Source organism: Acanthaster planci, linkage group LG01, assembly GCF_054643075.1.
Source record: "Acanthaster planci isolate LZ-2023a linkage group LG01, COTS_SCS, whole genome shotgun sequence".
NCBI lineage: Eukaryota > Metazoa > Echinodermata > Asteroidea > Valvatida > Acanthasteridae > Acanthaster > Acanthaster planci.
The window spans coordinates 24,250,501-24,266,537 of record NC_141777.1 but is presented as its reverse complement, the minus strand read 5'-3'; the positions used below and the strand labels follow the sequence as shown (position 1 = coordinate 24,266,537).

General features: G+C 39.3%; 1 protein-coding gene across 15 annotated transcripts in view; it reads right to left on the bottom strand.

Moving 5' to 3' along the window:
* The window catches only part of LOC147800585 (ryanodine receptor 2-like), a 191,447-nt gene extending 177,120 nt beyond the window's left edge, over positions 1-14,327 (bottom strand). For all 15 annotated transcript variants that reach the window (XM_087144452.1, XM_087144448.1, XM_087144495.1 and 12 more), the window contains exons 1-4: positions 13,895-14,327; positions 8,556-8,681; positions 6,828-6,926; positions 2,816-2,887 (exon numbers count right to left, since the gene is read on the bottom strand). In XM_087144452.1, coding sequence (XP_087000578.1) covers positions 2,816-2,887; positions 6,828-6,926; positions 8,556-8,681; positions 13,895-13,948 — 351 coding nt within the window. In that variant the 5' untranslated portion in view covers positions 13,949-14,327. The remainder of the gene's footprint in view (positions 1-2,815; positions 2,888-6,827; positions 6,927-8,555; positions 8,682-13,894) is intronic.
* Between the last annotated feature and the right edge of the window lie 1,710 nt (positions 14,328-16,037).

Genomic DNA, 16,037 nt, shown 5'->3' with positions numbered 1-16,037 from the left:
ATGAAACAGACCCAACAAATTACAGTCTGCATCTCATTACCTCCCCTCCCCCCAAATGCCCTCTTCCTTCGGTCCTCTCTTTTTATCTTCTTGTTTTAAGAGTGATACCCTTTCCACTCTTCCCTATTTTTTCTTAGGCTTCCAATTGTTGGCATGTTTTTTTGTATAACGTTAACAACAAAAATTATCACTAAAAACATGTACCACCAGTGCTCATACAGTTGTAGATGTTTACACGTAGGTATGATCCAGGCATACAACTGTACACTAAGGCATTCCATCCAGTAATGGAGGAAGCTTCATACCCATCATTGGCCAGTTTACAATGTATTTCATTTGTACAATAGTTGCACAGTTCTTTGGCTATTACATGTGCATGTACTCCTGATATACATTGATAACATACATGTACTTGTACATGGATTTGGACATGGACATGGGATATTAGCAGGTATACATATGTACTATACAATCATACAGGTTAGCCCAGTAACAGTTCCTGATCCGTTTTTAGCTTTTCGACTCTCAACTCCCAAGTCCTTCCCTAACGCATCATTTGTTGCCTCTCCCACAGTAATGGCAATTTACTCAGGTAGCCTAGCATACAGCATTTCCAATTTCACGGAATGTCCGGGCCAGCGCCCGGTGTGTCAATAATGGACGAATCACGTTACCGCCACCAGAGTACATGTGCCAGCACAAGACGATCACCGTCGCCACAGAGGCTGTGCAAATGGCCGCATGCAGGCAGTAGGGTATGGCAGGGCTGACGCTATCGGTACACATAGGCAATGGCAAGACACACGTCTTAATTGAGACATGCTGTCCCTACATGTCTTCCTCGATGGTACGTGAGTGGTTCTGCAGGATGCAACTTCGATGTACATGTACGTGTATATTGTGTACATGTGTGCTAATGCATGTGGCATGCACAACAACAAAAGCTCTGGTAAACATGAACTCAAAGGAATACACAGAGGTATTCTTTTCTAAATTAAGAAACATTTACTAGTATTTGCTCCAACATCATTTGCCTTTACTGACACGGGGGTCATGCATACATGTATGTTCATTTTGATCTGACTTCACATTTTTTTTTTCCAAGTTGCGTTTCTGTTCATTAAGCTCTTCCAACCGATTGGATCAATACATGTTGGTCTGCCCAATTGGTTGCAGTTTTACTGGCCCACTTTCATTAGCCAGGAGGTTAAGCAAATATCAATTTTTTTTTTTGTCTGTAGATGATAATCAGCATCCCACTGTTTGCAAAATGCCCGGCTTTACACCATGCACAGTGAATACATACAAAATTCTTTGCTCTATGGTAGAGATGATAGCAATATAACACTTGCTTTAATAACTGACTACTCGCACATTAAATGCAAATTTGGGTATCCGCGTTGAGCAGAAGCACCCCCTCATTGGTTGAAAAGTGCCATGTTGGCCGGCAGTGTTCATTTCGTTGGTAGCAATGCGACTGCAACACTTGCGTTTCATAGTCACTCATGAACCAGCAATGCGCAGTTACTACCAAACGAACCTCCGTTGCTACAGGTAGGAAAACTACACCCTCTCTAGGCCCAGCTCAAAGCCTATTACAGATTTTTTGTTCTTGCTCTCAAATGGTGGGAACACAAGCCAAGAACACTGTTCCCGGAACAGGATCACACACCACCTCCTTGTCAGGGTTTTACAGGAACACACAGAAAACTCGTGAGATTTTGATTTTTGAACAGCCACAAAAAATAGCAAAATAGCAACAACATTAAGGAATTTCAACAGCACCAAATCGAATGTTACATGTGCACTTTTATTCTGTCATTTGAAACTACAGTGTATTACTGTGAACATGTGCACGACTACATTTGTAAATTCATAGACGTGCACAATACCAGAAGCTTCTCATTTTCTTATGTACATTTTTCTATTGTGTATATTGTACAATATTGATATTTAGAGATACGATATTTTAACAGGTACATGTGGCACAATTATTATTAATAGTCAGTTGATCTTTTTAGGTCACAGAAGTCAACTGATCTCATAGCAAACAGGAAAAAGTATGAAAAATTCTATGAACTTGCCAATGGCTGTTCTGATACAATGTACCGGTACATGTTATTAAAAGAGGAAAGAAATCTGTAAATGTAGTATCAGGGAGGGAATGGTGTAAAACAGAACTGGCTGATATCAAAAGATGTGAAAAATGAGATGCTTTAAAATGGTACCATATATTTTAGCAGAAAAGTCCTCTTTTCGATCAAATACTTCAAGGGTTTCAAGTATGGCATCACATTAAACGGCCGCGCTGGCAGCTAGAATGCATAGAAAAAGGAAATGCTGACATAAACTTACACGTACCGAGTGTGCGCACTTGCATACATGTATTGTTTCTTATACAAATGTGTGAGTAGTATGTTCTTGTGCTTACAATGATCCAAGGTGCTGTTGGCAGTTAGGCAAGGTGGTTCGTACTTCATTATCACATTGTAAATTATTGCCCTAGCAACATATAGCAATTACAATGTTTTTGGTTTGGGGTTTTGTGCTGGGGTATATACATGACCCTGTAAATCTGGTCAATGCATTGTGCGGGGTTCTCATCTCCAAAGTTGATTTCATAAAGAGGTTTGTGAGAACAAATTTTTTTCTCATTTTTTCACAGATTTAAAAAAACAAAACCATGAATAAATTAACAGAAGCAAACGATACGGATTCCAATTGTTCATTTTAATCAAACTGAACAATCCAAACGTTTCAAGTATTTCTAATTCAAATATTAAACCAAAGAGAGACCCAATACATGAGCACTTACCATATTACTAAGGCTATGACGAAGAAGAATTGCATGGCCATAAAGGAGGGTACGATGTCCCGCTTGGCAACCCTACGAGAAAGGTAAGTACAACAATTCTAATTAATTTAAACAGACACAGCTGTTACTGGTTTGTCCCACAATGTCATGACCTTAACACTGCGAGTTAACAACATTCATGACAGTCAGAAAAAAAAATATAATAATGGAATAAAAGTGTGATGGGGAAGTTTTAAAGTACATTTAAAAACTGTCTAGGGCCTATAGGTGGATAACGGACTGAGGCCAGGTGAAAAAGCAACAAAAAAACTGTTCACAAACACAACTTTGTTTCTCATGAAACATCTAGGCCCTTAGCTGTATCTAATATGCCTTTAATTGCATGGAACAATATCTCCTTACAGAAATTATCACGTGTAGTAGGTACCATGTGATTATATGCAGAACACGGGGTAAGATGGGAGGAAAATGAAACATCCACAAAATAATCATCAGGGTTTTGAGGGCCCACAGCAGCGTGAGGTCATTTATATTTGCCTAAAGGCATCCCTTAACCCTAACCCCAAGGGTGTATGTAAAATCGTATTAAAATTGGAGGATTTGGGAGTGTTAGGGTTAATAAACCAATTTCTTTTGTTCTACCATCCATCGATTTTCATTCAAAATTCCTTTATGGTACCGTATTAATTCATGCTTTTCCAGATTTCAAAGCAGATTGCTTGAAGGAAACTGAAATCGGGCAAATACCGACAAAAAATCCTGAAATCGGGAAAAATCCTGACAAATCTCACCCCTGGGAACACAGCTGAGCTGGTGTTGAGAGAAGTTTGGACTCAATCAAACACAGACCCATGGACTGTACTGAGCATGCCAACAGGACAATGATGGTTGTCGATATGAATGTTTTTAAAGTCCGCAGCATGGGAGTCAAGATTTCAAGTGAAACCAGGAGAGTGTTTAAAACCAGGTGGTACTTTTATCAACTGTTAATTACAAACCACCCACAAGCCACGCTCTCAACCAACAGGAGGGGTAGACTGTCTGCATTATTTATAAAACTGAAATTAACAACCATTCAGTAGTAATCTGAGTTCGCTGTAACCAAGTTATACCAAGTTGTCAAAGAAAGCAGAGTTCTATAGGTCCTAGGTCCTTCCTGTGGCCTTGTGAGGGTTGTGTGCCCTGCCAGACTTTATTGCATCCATCACATGCTACCTCTTCTTGCGTGGTTCAAACTTGGACCCAAACGGAACTTCTCAACCCCCATCACCGGTCCTCATATGCACTGGTAGCCCATCACTAGGGCTGAGTCAATTCCAATAATTCACTATTCAAATATTCGACCTTCAATTTGATCTGATATTTCCGTCGTACCAACCAGCAAAATTTTTGATCAACAAATCATATACGTGTACATGTACAAAATCAGTTGCAATAATGTACACAATTGTACATTGTAATCAATATAATAGCTTCTCACATCTAGGAGTACATGTATCTCCAGCCACGATTTAGCAAGATGTAAGAGATGAACAATACAGTACTTCTTGCCCAGTTGAAAATTTTGTTTCCTTTTAAATTAATTATAATTTTTCTCATTTAAAACAAAAGAAAATGTTCCCTTCCTTTTCATTAATTTTGCATTCAAACATTCAAATTCAGAAAATTATATTCGATAATCTATCCAATATTCAGTTATTCGGCACAGCCCTACCCATCACTACCTACATGTATGTTTATTTGGGCATTCCGCGGTTGAAGACGTAAATGTATGTATATTTTGCACATTTTCAAAGTGTGCATAGTTGTAGTCATACACATAAAGTGAATTCGAATAAGAGGTACTACTACTTGCTACTGCAATGATTTAGAAAGGAAATTGGTCATCCAAAGCATGGAGGAAGGACACAGAACGAGTTTGAACTACCTGGGCTGTAACATCTGGCCAGTTACCACTTTCTGGCATGCCCAGTATGTCCATAGCCAGAGCGCAACACACGCTTGCTACGCACTACCTGTTTTGCAACCATAAGCTCCCTTTGTACCCCATGATCGTCGCCGCAATTTTTCGTTGGTAATCTGCATCCCTAAAACTTTGTGTACTGCAGTATAGGAAGTTGAATATTCATGCCATCATTGGTGCTCGATATGATCTGACAAAAACATCAAATTTAGTGCTCGCGTAGTTGCTTTTATTAGGCTGTGTACTCGAAGTGTTCATGTGCAGTTGTTGCCCTTATCGAATGCTTTCTTCTGGACTTCTTTTGGGAATAAATAGCCGAGCTGTTTGTAAGATTTTATATGAATCATTTTCATTACGGAATTAGACAAAAAGGTATTTTATGAGATCTCATGATCACTCCCTGTGATGAAACAACGCATTTTGTTTTTGTGAACTTAACTGGTGTTCAACATGTTGTTGGCCAGTCTTAGCCTAACTCGTACAAAGACTGAGTGACCAAATAAAATTACAAACATACCGGTATGCATGGATAATGGAAAAGGGCATCAAAATCCTTAACAAAATATTCCAAACGACAAAAGTAAATGTAATGTTATATATTTCTCTTTCTGTTTCCTGGTCACTGTGATAGGTTGTAGTTAATTCCAAAGAAAACACCACAAATATTGTTACGACATTACTTGCCCCACTTGTCCGGCTAAGCTCCAGGCAGTAATCAGGCACTTTTGGAATGTTTACTATTGTTTGTCTGACCGAGCAGCAATGATCATTGAGCACTTTGATGTGCCAGAGTTGTAACTCCTGTGGCCTTCCTCCATGTCCAAAGTTATCAATGTAAAAATTGGCTCAACAGTCCCATGCATCCTTCTTTTAAAATCTAACAACTCTGTAATGTGTTTGGACCTGTTGTATTTGTTACTTTCATCAGAAATTAAGATACATGTACAAGTACCTTAAAATAAACTTCACGGTAAGTACATGTACCTTTCCGTTTGATTGTGGCTTGCAATAACATTTATTGTTTGGATGTCTGACTTCTGTTTACCAGTGTGCAGACACGTCTGAAACTGTAATTAGTTTGAAATGAGGTTTTCTTTTTCTGTCTTAAAACATAACATCTCAAGAGTATTCATATTTTCCATGCAAAAACAAGGTACAAGTACCAAAAATGACACCAAAAATCTTTAGTTAAGCCCTAAAACAGGTTTTGGACCAAAAAAGGCACTTATTCACATCAGAACTAACACAACACTCACACAAAAGGTCTCATCATACCCTTTAATTTGACATAATATTTGAGTGCCACATTTATACTTCTAAAGATAAACAAATCTCTGTTTATGAGGTGTTTTTTTCAGCGGACTGCCCATTTGCCAAATATCCTAATTAAAATGCCAAAATTTCCAAAATAACTCATGCCCTTGCTTATGATTTCAACCTACATGTAGGTCATTCTTTACATGTAAATGTACATGTACACTGGCTTTTGGGGCCAGATTTCAGCCTACAGAGCGGTGTTTTTATCCTATGGCCTCCGGCATTCTTCCCGCTCCTTAAACTGTAATTTACCCGGTTCTTCATCCTTTCCGCTCAATCCCACGCTTCTAGCTCTGAGACAGCAGACCTAATGTGCCGACGAGGATGGCCCGAGTATGAAAAAAGAAATCACTGACATACATGTAATACCATGCTCCAGCAGAGTACATTTATAGAGAGACACAGTTTGGGGAGACCCCTGTCAAACTGTTGCTTACTGACTGGCTGACTGACAGGGCATGTGGCCAAGTGGTTAGAGTTTGTGACTCCAAATCAAAGGGTTGGGAGTTCGAATCCAACGGCTGGTTGAATGCTCGGACCTTGGGTAAGCACTTTACGGCTCCTTGCCTCTCTCTGCCCAGGAGCATTAAATGGGCACCTGTGAGAATGGACCCGATATGCCAAAACTGGTCTCACTGCACGATGAACGGGGGGTTTATACATGTAATGACTGTCACAGTGCCTTGGGCAGCAATACTACAAAAGTCATTTTTATGACAAAAGAAATATTACCGCTTCCACAGTGTCCGACATAACCATTTCTTGAAGGGCTCGGACGGAGAAGGCCTGCTCCAGAACAAACATGCAGATTGACAAATCTGGAGGAATGCTCTGAAATGAAAAAAAAAAGAAGCAGCGCATTGGTGGATGAGAGGAAGGTGCAGAGAAGGAGTCCAAGCCAGTTACCACAAATTAAGAGGTAAGATAACAATTGCTGCAACACTGTGAGGGTAAAGAGGTTGAGTTGCAATCTCCAACCACGTGCGAGTACTGATTGCCATAGAACCTGATAGACACAACCAATCTTTTGCAGTACGAAATATTTCTGCTTGTCAACAAGCACAGCAACAAATATTCAGACTGAGAGGCAAGTCCATGCATAAGTGGGGAATTGGTTACATTGTTACCAAATGTTCACTGATCATAACTCATAAACCAATTACAAAACAGTAAGTGCAATTAGAGGGGCATGCATGGACCTACAGGTACATGTAACTCCCATATTTCAACGTTCACATAAGTTTAAATGCATTCACATTTAAAGCTACTCCTGAATCATTGGTAAACAGACATCGGACCTCATGTGCATCCTGTCGTCTCAATCTCTGTCCCTAAAGGCCATCCATTTGGAGTGATTTTCACCAAATTGGTCCTCTCTTCCATCAAGTGAAACGTGAGGCTAATTTGTAAGATGCATTAGGGGATGTCCAAAGTTGCTAACCATTCCAAGGTACTCCATGCATGTGCATACGGTACATGGACGGTGCCATACAGGTGTACATGTATTTCATAAACCTGTCACTTCCTTTTCCACCCCAAAATTACTACGGAAAGGTTGACCTTTTGTTTTCATACATGCATAAAGGGTTGAGCAAAGAAATTCAGCAGATTTGAACCTGCAACCTTCGGTACACAAAAGTGGTGGTCTACCTACTGATGAACCCAGCCCTACTTGTACACTGTATGCTAGCAGTGTCCCAAATTTGCCAATATCTTTGTTCACAGAGCTACAAACGTACCGTCACAGGTGTTTAATCCTAATGTCCATTATCATGAATAAATCAATCTTAACATTGAAATTTCCTGCCTAGAATGGCATGATGGTTTTACTCATGAAAAAGCATTCAAATATATGTACCCTTTGGAATAGCAAATCAAACATGTATGGTACGGTTAAGGTCCATGTACATGTACATGTACCTATAAACAAACATGCATTTTCATAGTTGCATGCAAAGAAATTGATTGCAAAGACATTCCAAGTTGTGAAAACACTGCAAAGTTTGGATCTAGTCCAGTGATTTCACAAGGTGAATTCAAAACAACATAATTTTCATAATGTGTTCATAAACTACTTGAGCTGGTTTCAATAAAGTTGAACAGTTTTGAAATCACACTTTTTTGTTGAATTCCAAATCAATGGATTGTGAATTTTTCAAATTTAAGGGGTAGGTGCACTGCAGATCAACATTTCTAAAACTGATCTTGACCGTCAGCAAAGGCTAAAATTCTTGTAAATTCAAGTCAAAACTTGAACATTAGGACAATGAGATTTGAGCATAGCACTAATAACATCAAGCCTTAAGAAATGAATGCCAATACCATCTTTAGGCAGAATTACACAGAGCATCAACTGCAGAAACAGAGGTAACCTAATGAAAGCATGATGTACATGTACGGTACACTGTATACAGACTTGGCAAGAATGAGGCTGACTGAAAGATATGTCCAGCTACTCACCGTGTTGCTTGCTTCCTCAAGGAAGCATCTCCGGCTGCCGAAACCCTCCCCTGCAAGCAGGACATGGGACGAGGCACCATCTTTACTTTTGCTCTGGCTGGAACACACAAGGCACAGCTGATCTCCCTAAACACACACAACGAAACACAACGAAATTTGGTTACATTCGAACAGAATATCTGGAATATTTGTTCCCATGCATTTATACCATACCACAATGTATGTTTTTGACCAAACCCTCCTAACAACAACCTCAGTGAATCATACAAGTCTAACAATATCCCGCTGGATGAAGCAGTAAACTCCTTCCACTTATTTTTGTTCAAATACATGTATGTTGAATGTAGCAGTTGAGTAACAGTGAAATTTGCTAGAATCTGTTGGATTGAGCAGGCAATCAAAAACTGTGCGCAGTTGGCATATACATGTACAGTACATGAACATGTACGAGTGTGTATTACATTCTGTTGGATTCAACAGGCAACAGAAAATAAGGCACAGTTGGCTTTTGTTGGATTGAACAGGCAAATGATTTTAAAAGTTTGGGGTTACTGGCAACTCGCAGTTGGATTGTGTTGGATTGGGCAGAAAACTCACATTGTTATACAAGTACAAGTACACTGTACATGTATGTCACTGTCCGAGTTTATTGGATTTAGAAACAAAATTCCAGGGAACCGAGGGTAGAGGGGTAGAGTTGTTGCAACAACCCTTCTTAAATTTATTCATGCTCCGCACTGTGGAATGCCACAAAGAATCCAAACTGGTATTTGGAAATTATTCTGCTAGTGTATTTTTATTTGGGGGCATTTTGTGTAGTTGGGTGCTGTTTCTACAGCAAACAATAACTGACCCTTTAACATCCACACTAAGGTTTCTTCCACAAGTTTTTGTAGAACATGCTATTCAGAACAGTTTCTGTCTCAAGGTCAAAAAAATAAACTAAAAATAGCAAAGTTTCTAGAGCATAAAGTCATGAACATGTACTGGTAGTTGATTCCCAGCCAGCACAATTTGACCGAATTAAAAGAAATACGAAGCAGGAAAAAAATTGCTCAGATGACAGAGGTGCAGCTACACATAGACTTGGAAGTTGTTTTATTTGGACAAATAGTGCAAACAATATGGCTAGCGACGCACTCCACTGTACAGTACGTGCACATAATATACACGTACATGTATACATGTGCATGTACACAGTTGGGCAAAAGATGCCTCCACGTGTTCAAATACAACAGCCATCTTGCCTTGTACCTGACAAAGTACATGTACATGTATGCTTGATGATGCACAAAGTACCAGGAGACAAACTCAACAAACTTGTCAACATACATGTAACAAGAAAAAGGCTTCAAGTTATTTTGTCCGTGGTCAAAATTGGTCTTGAATTCACAGGCCATCACTCAGCAAAAAGCCATGAAGCAACTGCGTGTTATCAGTTATGAAATGTTTAAATGCAATGCAGACCAGTACCTGGACATACTGTACATGTACTGTATATTATAATGTACATGTACATGTAATATATATGTACAGGTACACTGTAACTACATGTACATGTAACAAATCAATATTTTACATATTTATTTATTATTATCATACCGGAACATGTGCTTACTCTCTTCAAAAAAATAACATTTACATGTACATACATATCTGAAAAGTACAGAATAAAACTTGTAAACTTTGCCACACTGATAGATGTACCGGTATGTATTTTGTATACATGAACAAGATACCAAATTTTCTCAAGAACAAACTTGAACTACAGTATACATGTATGTACATGTATTTGAGGGTTCATGTACCGGTACATGTACAGGAATATCCAACTGGGCATGAATAAAGAAGGATTCATTACATTACCCTTCATTTACGGTATGATTTGTATTTAAACACAGACACCAAAAGGCAATTTGACTCAGTGTGTGCTCCTGCATGAGGCTAAAAAATCTAAAAACTATAAACTGCAAGTTCTGCACAGGAAACAAAAATCTTTTATTATAAATTTTTAAATTCTTGGTTAATTTGATATGTTGTCAAGTTCACCATACACGTGCATTATGTGTATTCAAGTACTGTACATGTATACTCCTAGCAAATTACATCAAGGTTACACATACATGTGCATGAACATGTGTAATTCATCATGTGTAATTGACAAAGCAATAAAATAGCAAGCTTTCCTAATGGTCCAAATTTCAGAAACTACACTAACACAACAGTCTACAAATCATTTTGTTCTATAGTGAATTACGCATTACGTCTTGTCTATTCTCCAGTTCCTTGATATAAATCAAATAAACACTGGGGAAGAAAGGGGAGGGGCTTAGAGCTTGGGAGGAGGGTCTCTGGTTCAGCACTTAATGCAACAGTGCCACATGTACACATGTACAACTTGTACCAGGTCATTACTTAAATGTCCCATGAGGCACTGACACGTGAACACAATGTGAGTCTGGTTGTGAACTTCAGCCCATGGTTCTGACATTTAAGCAGGGGAAAATCAATATTTTCAGTGTAATTAATAGTACATGTTCATGTGGCCATACTTATGCATACAACTGCAGACAATACAGCCAGACAGAACAGATATTAAAAGGGTCAATGCAATAGAATTTTTTTTCACATCAACCCTTGAAAATGCATTTTCCCTTTTCAATCTCAACTTTATTTTTAATTTTTGCTTGTATTTTACTATTTTGGTGCCTCTTTATTTCATTTGTTAATGTGGCGTTAGATATGAGCAAGGCCGTGTCATTCCAGGGAAAAGACCTACATGTAAAAGCTGCAGTGATTTGTGCATAACAAAAATTGCTGGAAAATTTTGTTAATATTTGACCAAATTCTAAATCCCATTTTTTTCAGTGGATGGCTACACGTACATGTACATGTCAACAAGTAACACTTTTTCAGAAAAGTTTCAGTGAGCAAATTTGGGGTTTGAACAGAAGCACCTTCACTGTACCGGTATGAGCTAAACAGTGTCTTCACTGAATGACATCACAGCTACAGCCCCCTCGGTTGTCTTCAGAAGGACCGGTACATGTACATGTAGGAACACTTTTGAATGATGTCACTGCACTTCACAGAGCTCCTGTGCAGGAGTCACATGCAATTTTGAAGTTTTGAATTCTGACGATGCATGTCAGGGGAAAAAAACTCTATCCACCCTGAGCTGAAGTGCACCCCTAACAGTGAAAGAAAGACAGATGGTACTAAGTTTTCCAACCGGGTTCTTGCCCGTGTTCAGTGTGCACACAAAGACCATACATTCCAAATTAAAATCGTTGCATGTACTCAGCTGCGTGCTCTACATCAAATGCACATAAACTTGCGCGCCTATGTAGTGAGTGTTGTGGGTAAGTACGTCATTTTCATTTCAGAACACGCTCTTTTTTGTTCCTGCCAGAGAAGACTCCTCCAAAAAATTGTCATTCCCAAAAATCTTCTGTCTCAATATAAGATTCTTTCAAGAACCTTACTTACATAATTGCACTGTAATATGGATGTTGGGCATGATTGGGCGATACATTGTATGGAAGATCATCCAATCACTCACACACAATTGGTCAATTCTGAATGAACAGCCAACTTTACTTATTCAAACAATCTTTCACTATCGTAAATTACATGTACATTGTAAATGGTCCAGGAAGACCTCCGTTGACAAAATGTTAATTAATAGCCCAGGCCGATTTGGAGGCATTTCGTACCCTTTGTCATTTGTGTTTCATAAAGTTCCTCTCCATCTTTGTTCATGGGCTGTCTTTGATTTCCCAAAGATCAGGGGAGCAGCGTCTGACTTCAGCAATCATTTAAATTTAAGCCCAAATGAGTCTCACATGTTGGAAGAAAACACTGTAGCTTGAAATACCTCTTGCAGTTTGGAGCTCGCTATCAGCCCTGACCATTGGCTCTGGTCAGCCTGATTTTCAATGTCCAAATTCATCTAAATTTCATTTCAGTTGGAAAGTTATGCAGGATTTTCCAATCTTTATTTTTCAATTATAACTATTAAAATAACAACCACTTCAATGGGCCCTTTAAAAACAAAAGGCAACCGGCTGATTGCGAAATTATCAACAAATTGTACGTACGATCAAGCAAACACGCATATTAACCAATCATGTAAACTATGGACTCAAGTCAAAATATACTAGTAGAACATGCCCATGGACCTACATTATGTCGCAAGTTTAAGTTCAAATTAATTAATATCAAACATGTATGTAAATTAAACCATAAAAATACCCTCATTCAAAAAACATGCTTGTGGTGCAAGCTTTAACATCAAAAGTTTACAGTCACACTGATACACAGGTGTGACAGTTCAAAAACGTTTTTCCAACAAGTATAATGTCCATGACCATATACTGTAGTTGCCAAGTCCCAACTCTCGCTACGTTCACTGTGAAAAATTAACCAGTACATTGTTGATATACCCTAAGGTGGTGCACTTTGATGTTTGGCCTCTATTGTCTCACTATTTTTAACTCAAACTTCACACAAAAAGAGACTTTCATTAAGCTCTCAATATTAAGATCACATACAGTGTCCACGTACCTGCTTTTTTTGGATATATGTACAAAATGGCCTCTCTTTAAAATGCCCTTTCTTTAAAATGCTCTTTATTTTAGAATAAGAAAATAGTTTTCTTCCATATCTGTAGTTGGGTAGTTTGAGTAACGTGGACCCTACGAATCACCTTTTTTAACAGACATGGTTAAGTGATACCAGTATCTAATCAAATGAATTTGAAGTTTTTCAACGAAGAGTACACATGGCAACACTGCAAGAGCAATGTCAAGGAATACATCAAGTGCGCTACAGCAGGGGACTCCACTGTAGTAAAACTAACAGCAAAGAGGATCAGGGTCCAATTTCATGGCACTGCTAAGCACAACACTTTCTGCCAACAAAGTCTCAGCATATTTCTCCGAGACCGTAAGCAGTAAGCACAGCAAAAGGCATGCACATCTTTACGGAAACCTTTGCTTCATTTCATTAACTTTGTGACGTACATGTAACAATAGAAATCTCCATACATGCCCATACAATTTTTGTGCTATGCACAGCAACCATAAAATGTTTACTGAGAAAAAGGCCTGCACTTGGCATGCTTAGGCCTGTGCTATGATTTACAAAAAAATTTGCTTAACAGTAACCAGCACCATGAAAATGGGCCCTGTTCATAGTGATACCTCACTCAGGCTGCATGACACTGGGCCTTAGCACTTTCCTACATGTATAGCCTTGAACTTGAAGTTGAACATGTACCGTAACTTGAAAGGCAGGCAAGTTCTACGTGTCAGAGAAATTTGCATTTTAAGACTTACTGTTCTCAGGAAAGAAACCTCGTCTTCTACATCTGCTGCAGCAACAGAAGCCATTTTGCCATCACACGGCACTGGTTATATCAATCACTGTGAATCTTGGAGTCACCGCTGACAGTTATGAATTCCTTAGCCCCACATGCACAGTATCTTACGCCTTAACTACCCATCGCTGATCAACTGTACTGGCTGCATGCACAAACGGAAAACAAGGCTGACCGGACTACGCTTTCTGTTAAAAGTTACATGGACAAAATGACGCAGACGGCCGACCTAGACATTTGCACCGGTAATGGAGGCTGCACTTAAGTACTGTATATGATCCTTCTCGAAGAAAATGTCAAATATTTGGAGAATGTGGTATGCGTGAAGCTTGCACTACCACAGAGATACATGTACGGCCTGCGAAAACGGCTTGCTGCTAAACTACTGCACTGCGCAGCGCGCGAGTATATCGATGTTGACATTTTAATTTGCCGAAATTGTACGGTGAACGTCTAGCGCCACCATTAGTCGACTTTTCTCGTTTGTTCACAAATCACTCGATTGTGTTCGTTAATCGGCCGCTCGAACACCGGGAACGTCAACCGGTTATTGCGGGTTGTATCATTCATCATGGTGGTATCCATGTACGTTCTTTCAGAGTAAACTTTGGAAATCTGGGCTGAATTCTTTTCTGTTTAAAAAGGAACATTCATTTCTTTGCTATGGAAAATGATTATTGTTAATTTTGTAAAATTTCTTATTGTCTCCGGCTTTGTGAGCCATCTCGCTATTTTTTGCGGCTGTTCAAAAATCAAAATCTCCCGAGTGCTGCCATGTGTTCCTTTGAAAACCCCGACGAGGAAGTGGTGTGGGATCCTGTTTTGGGAACAGTGTTCTTGAGTCGTGTTCCCGCCGTTCGAGCACGAGAACAAGAAACCCGTGTCAAGACTCCGTTATCAAAGGAGATCAATGTTGAGACCACAAGAGGGCGTGCGCAGAAGGCCCTCGATGTCAGAGTCTGATGAGCAAATTATTCGTTCAAAGAGGATTTTTCTCAATGCCTGGAGCCACATCTCAGTAGAAAATCTTCCATGAAATCTCCAGGCAGAAAACGGCAGGAAAACCTTTCATCCAAGGGAGACCACTCGCACGACCTGTGGACTCCGTAGAACAAACTTAAGACTGGCATGGCACCTCCAGGAAAAAATTGAACTAAGTTGCAAGTTGTCTCGCATTCGATACAAAAATTCTTCCTGCGGGATATGGAGGAAAAAAACGGCACCCAATATTGGCTATCGTCAGAAACGAATTAAATGAACTTCAAGTATATAGAAATTTTTTTTGGGAAAGTGTTATGATTTTCGTTAGCAGAGAATAATTCTTCCGGTTATTTCATTGTAAAAAGGGGACAGATTCTTTACGACTGGAGAAAATGCACTAGCTTTATTTTTAATTAACAGGCGTGATGGCTGCTATCGCACAGCGGGAAGAAGTCACACAAATTTGGCGCCCCCCCCCCTTATCAAGAGGTGGACCGAATGATTAACAGAATTTTTTAGGTGGACCTGAATTGGGTATTTTTGACTGGATCAAAGGTGAAAGGTCAAAAGTGCTAGGAGGACGCAGCTAGCGCAGTTTATTCAAGAAAAAACAATTAATATTTGTGCTTCTGAACCTGGAGGACCATGGTCCTCCAGATCCTAGGTCAAAACTTATCTTCAGATTTTTCTAAAGTGACTGTTTGAAATGGTTCATCCGTAAAAGTCAAACCCACTTTATACTTGACCACGATTATGAGTTGAAAATGGTTATGCGTCGCGTCTGCATGGATTTAGGACTTTACAATAGTTTCCCAAACGTACAAAGAACGTCATTTCACAAGATTTCCAAATTGTTAACCTTGTTGATGAGCGATGTGGTGCACAGTAGTCCGAATCTCACCGTTACTGTTTTTGTTTTTCAGTTCAATGCTTTGCGTCACGAACTACATTACACTACACTCAGGAACTAGTACCTTGATATAGAGGTCGAGGGAGGCCAAATATTCCTCCCTTGAGTGCAGGCTTTTCAGTTTCACGGTTGGAAATGTGGCGGGGGGCAGTAATTGCGATTCTTGCCTATAATTTCAAAAGTTCATACTCCTGAATATTTGGTCAAGTTT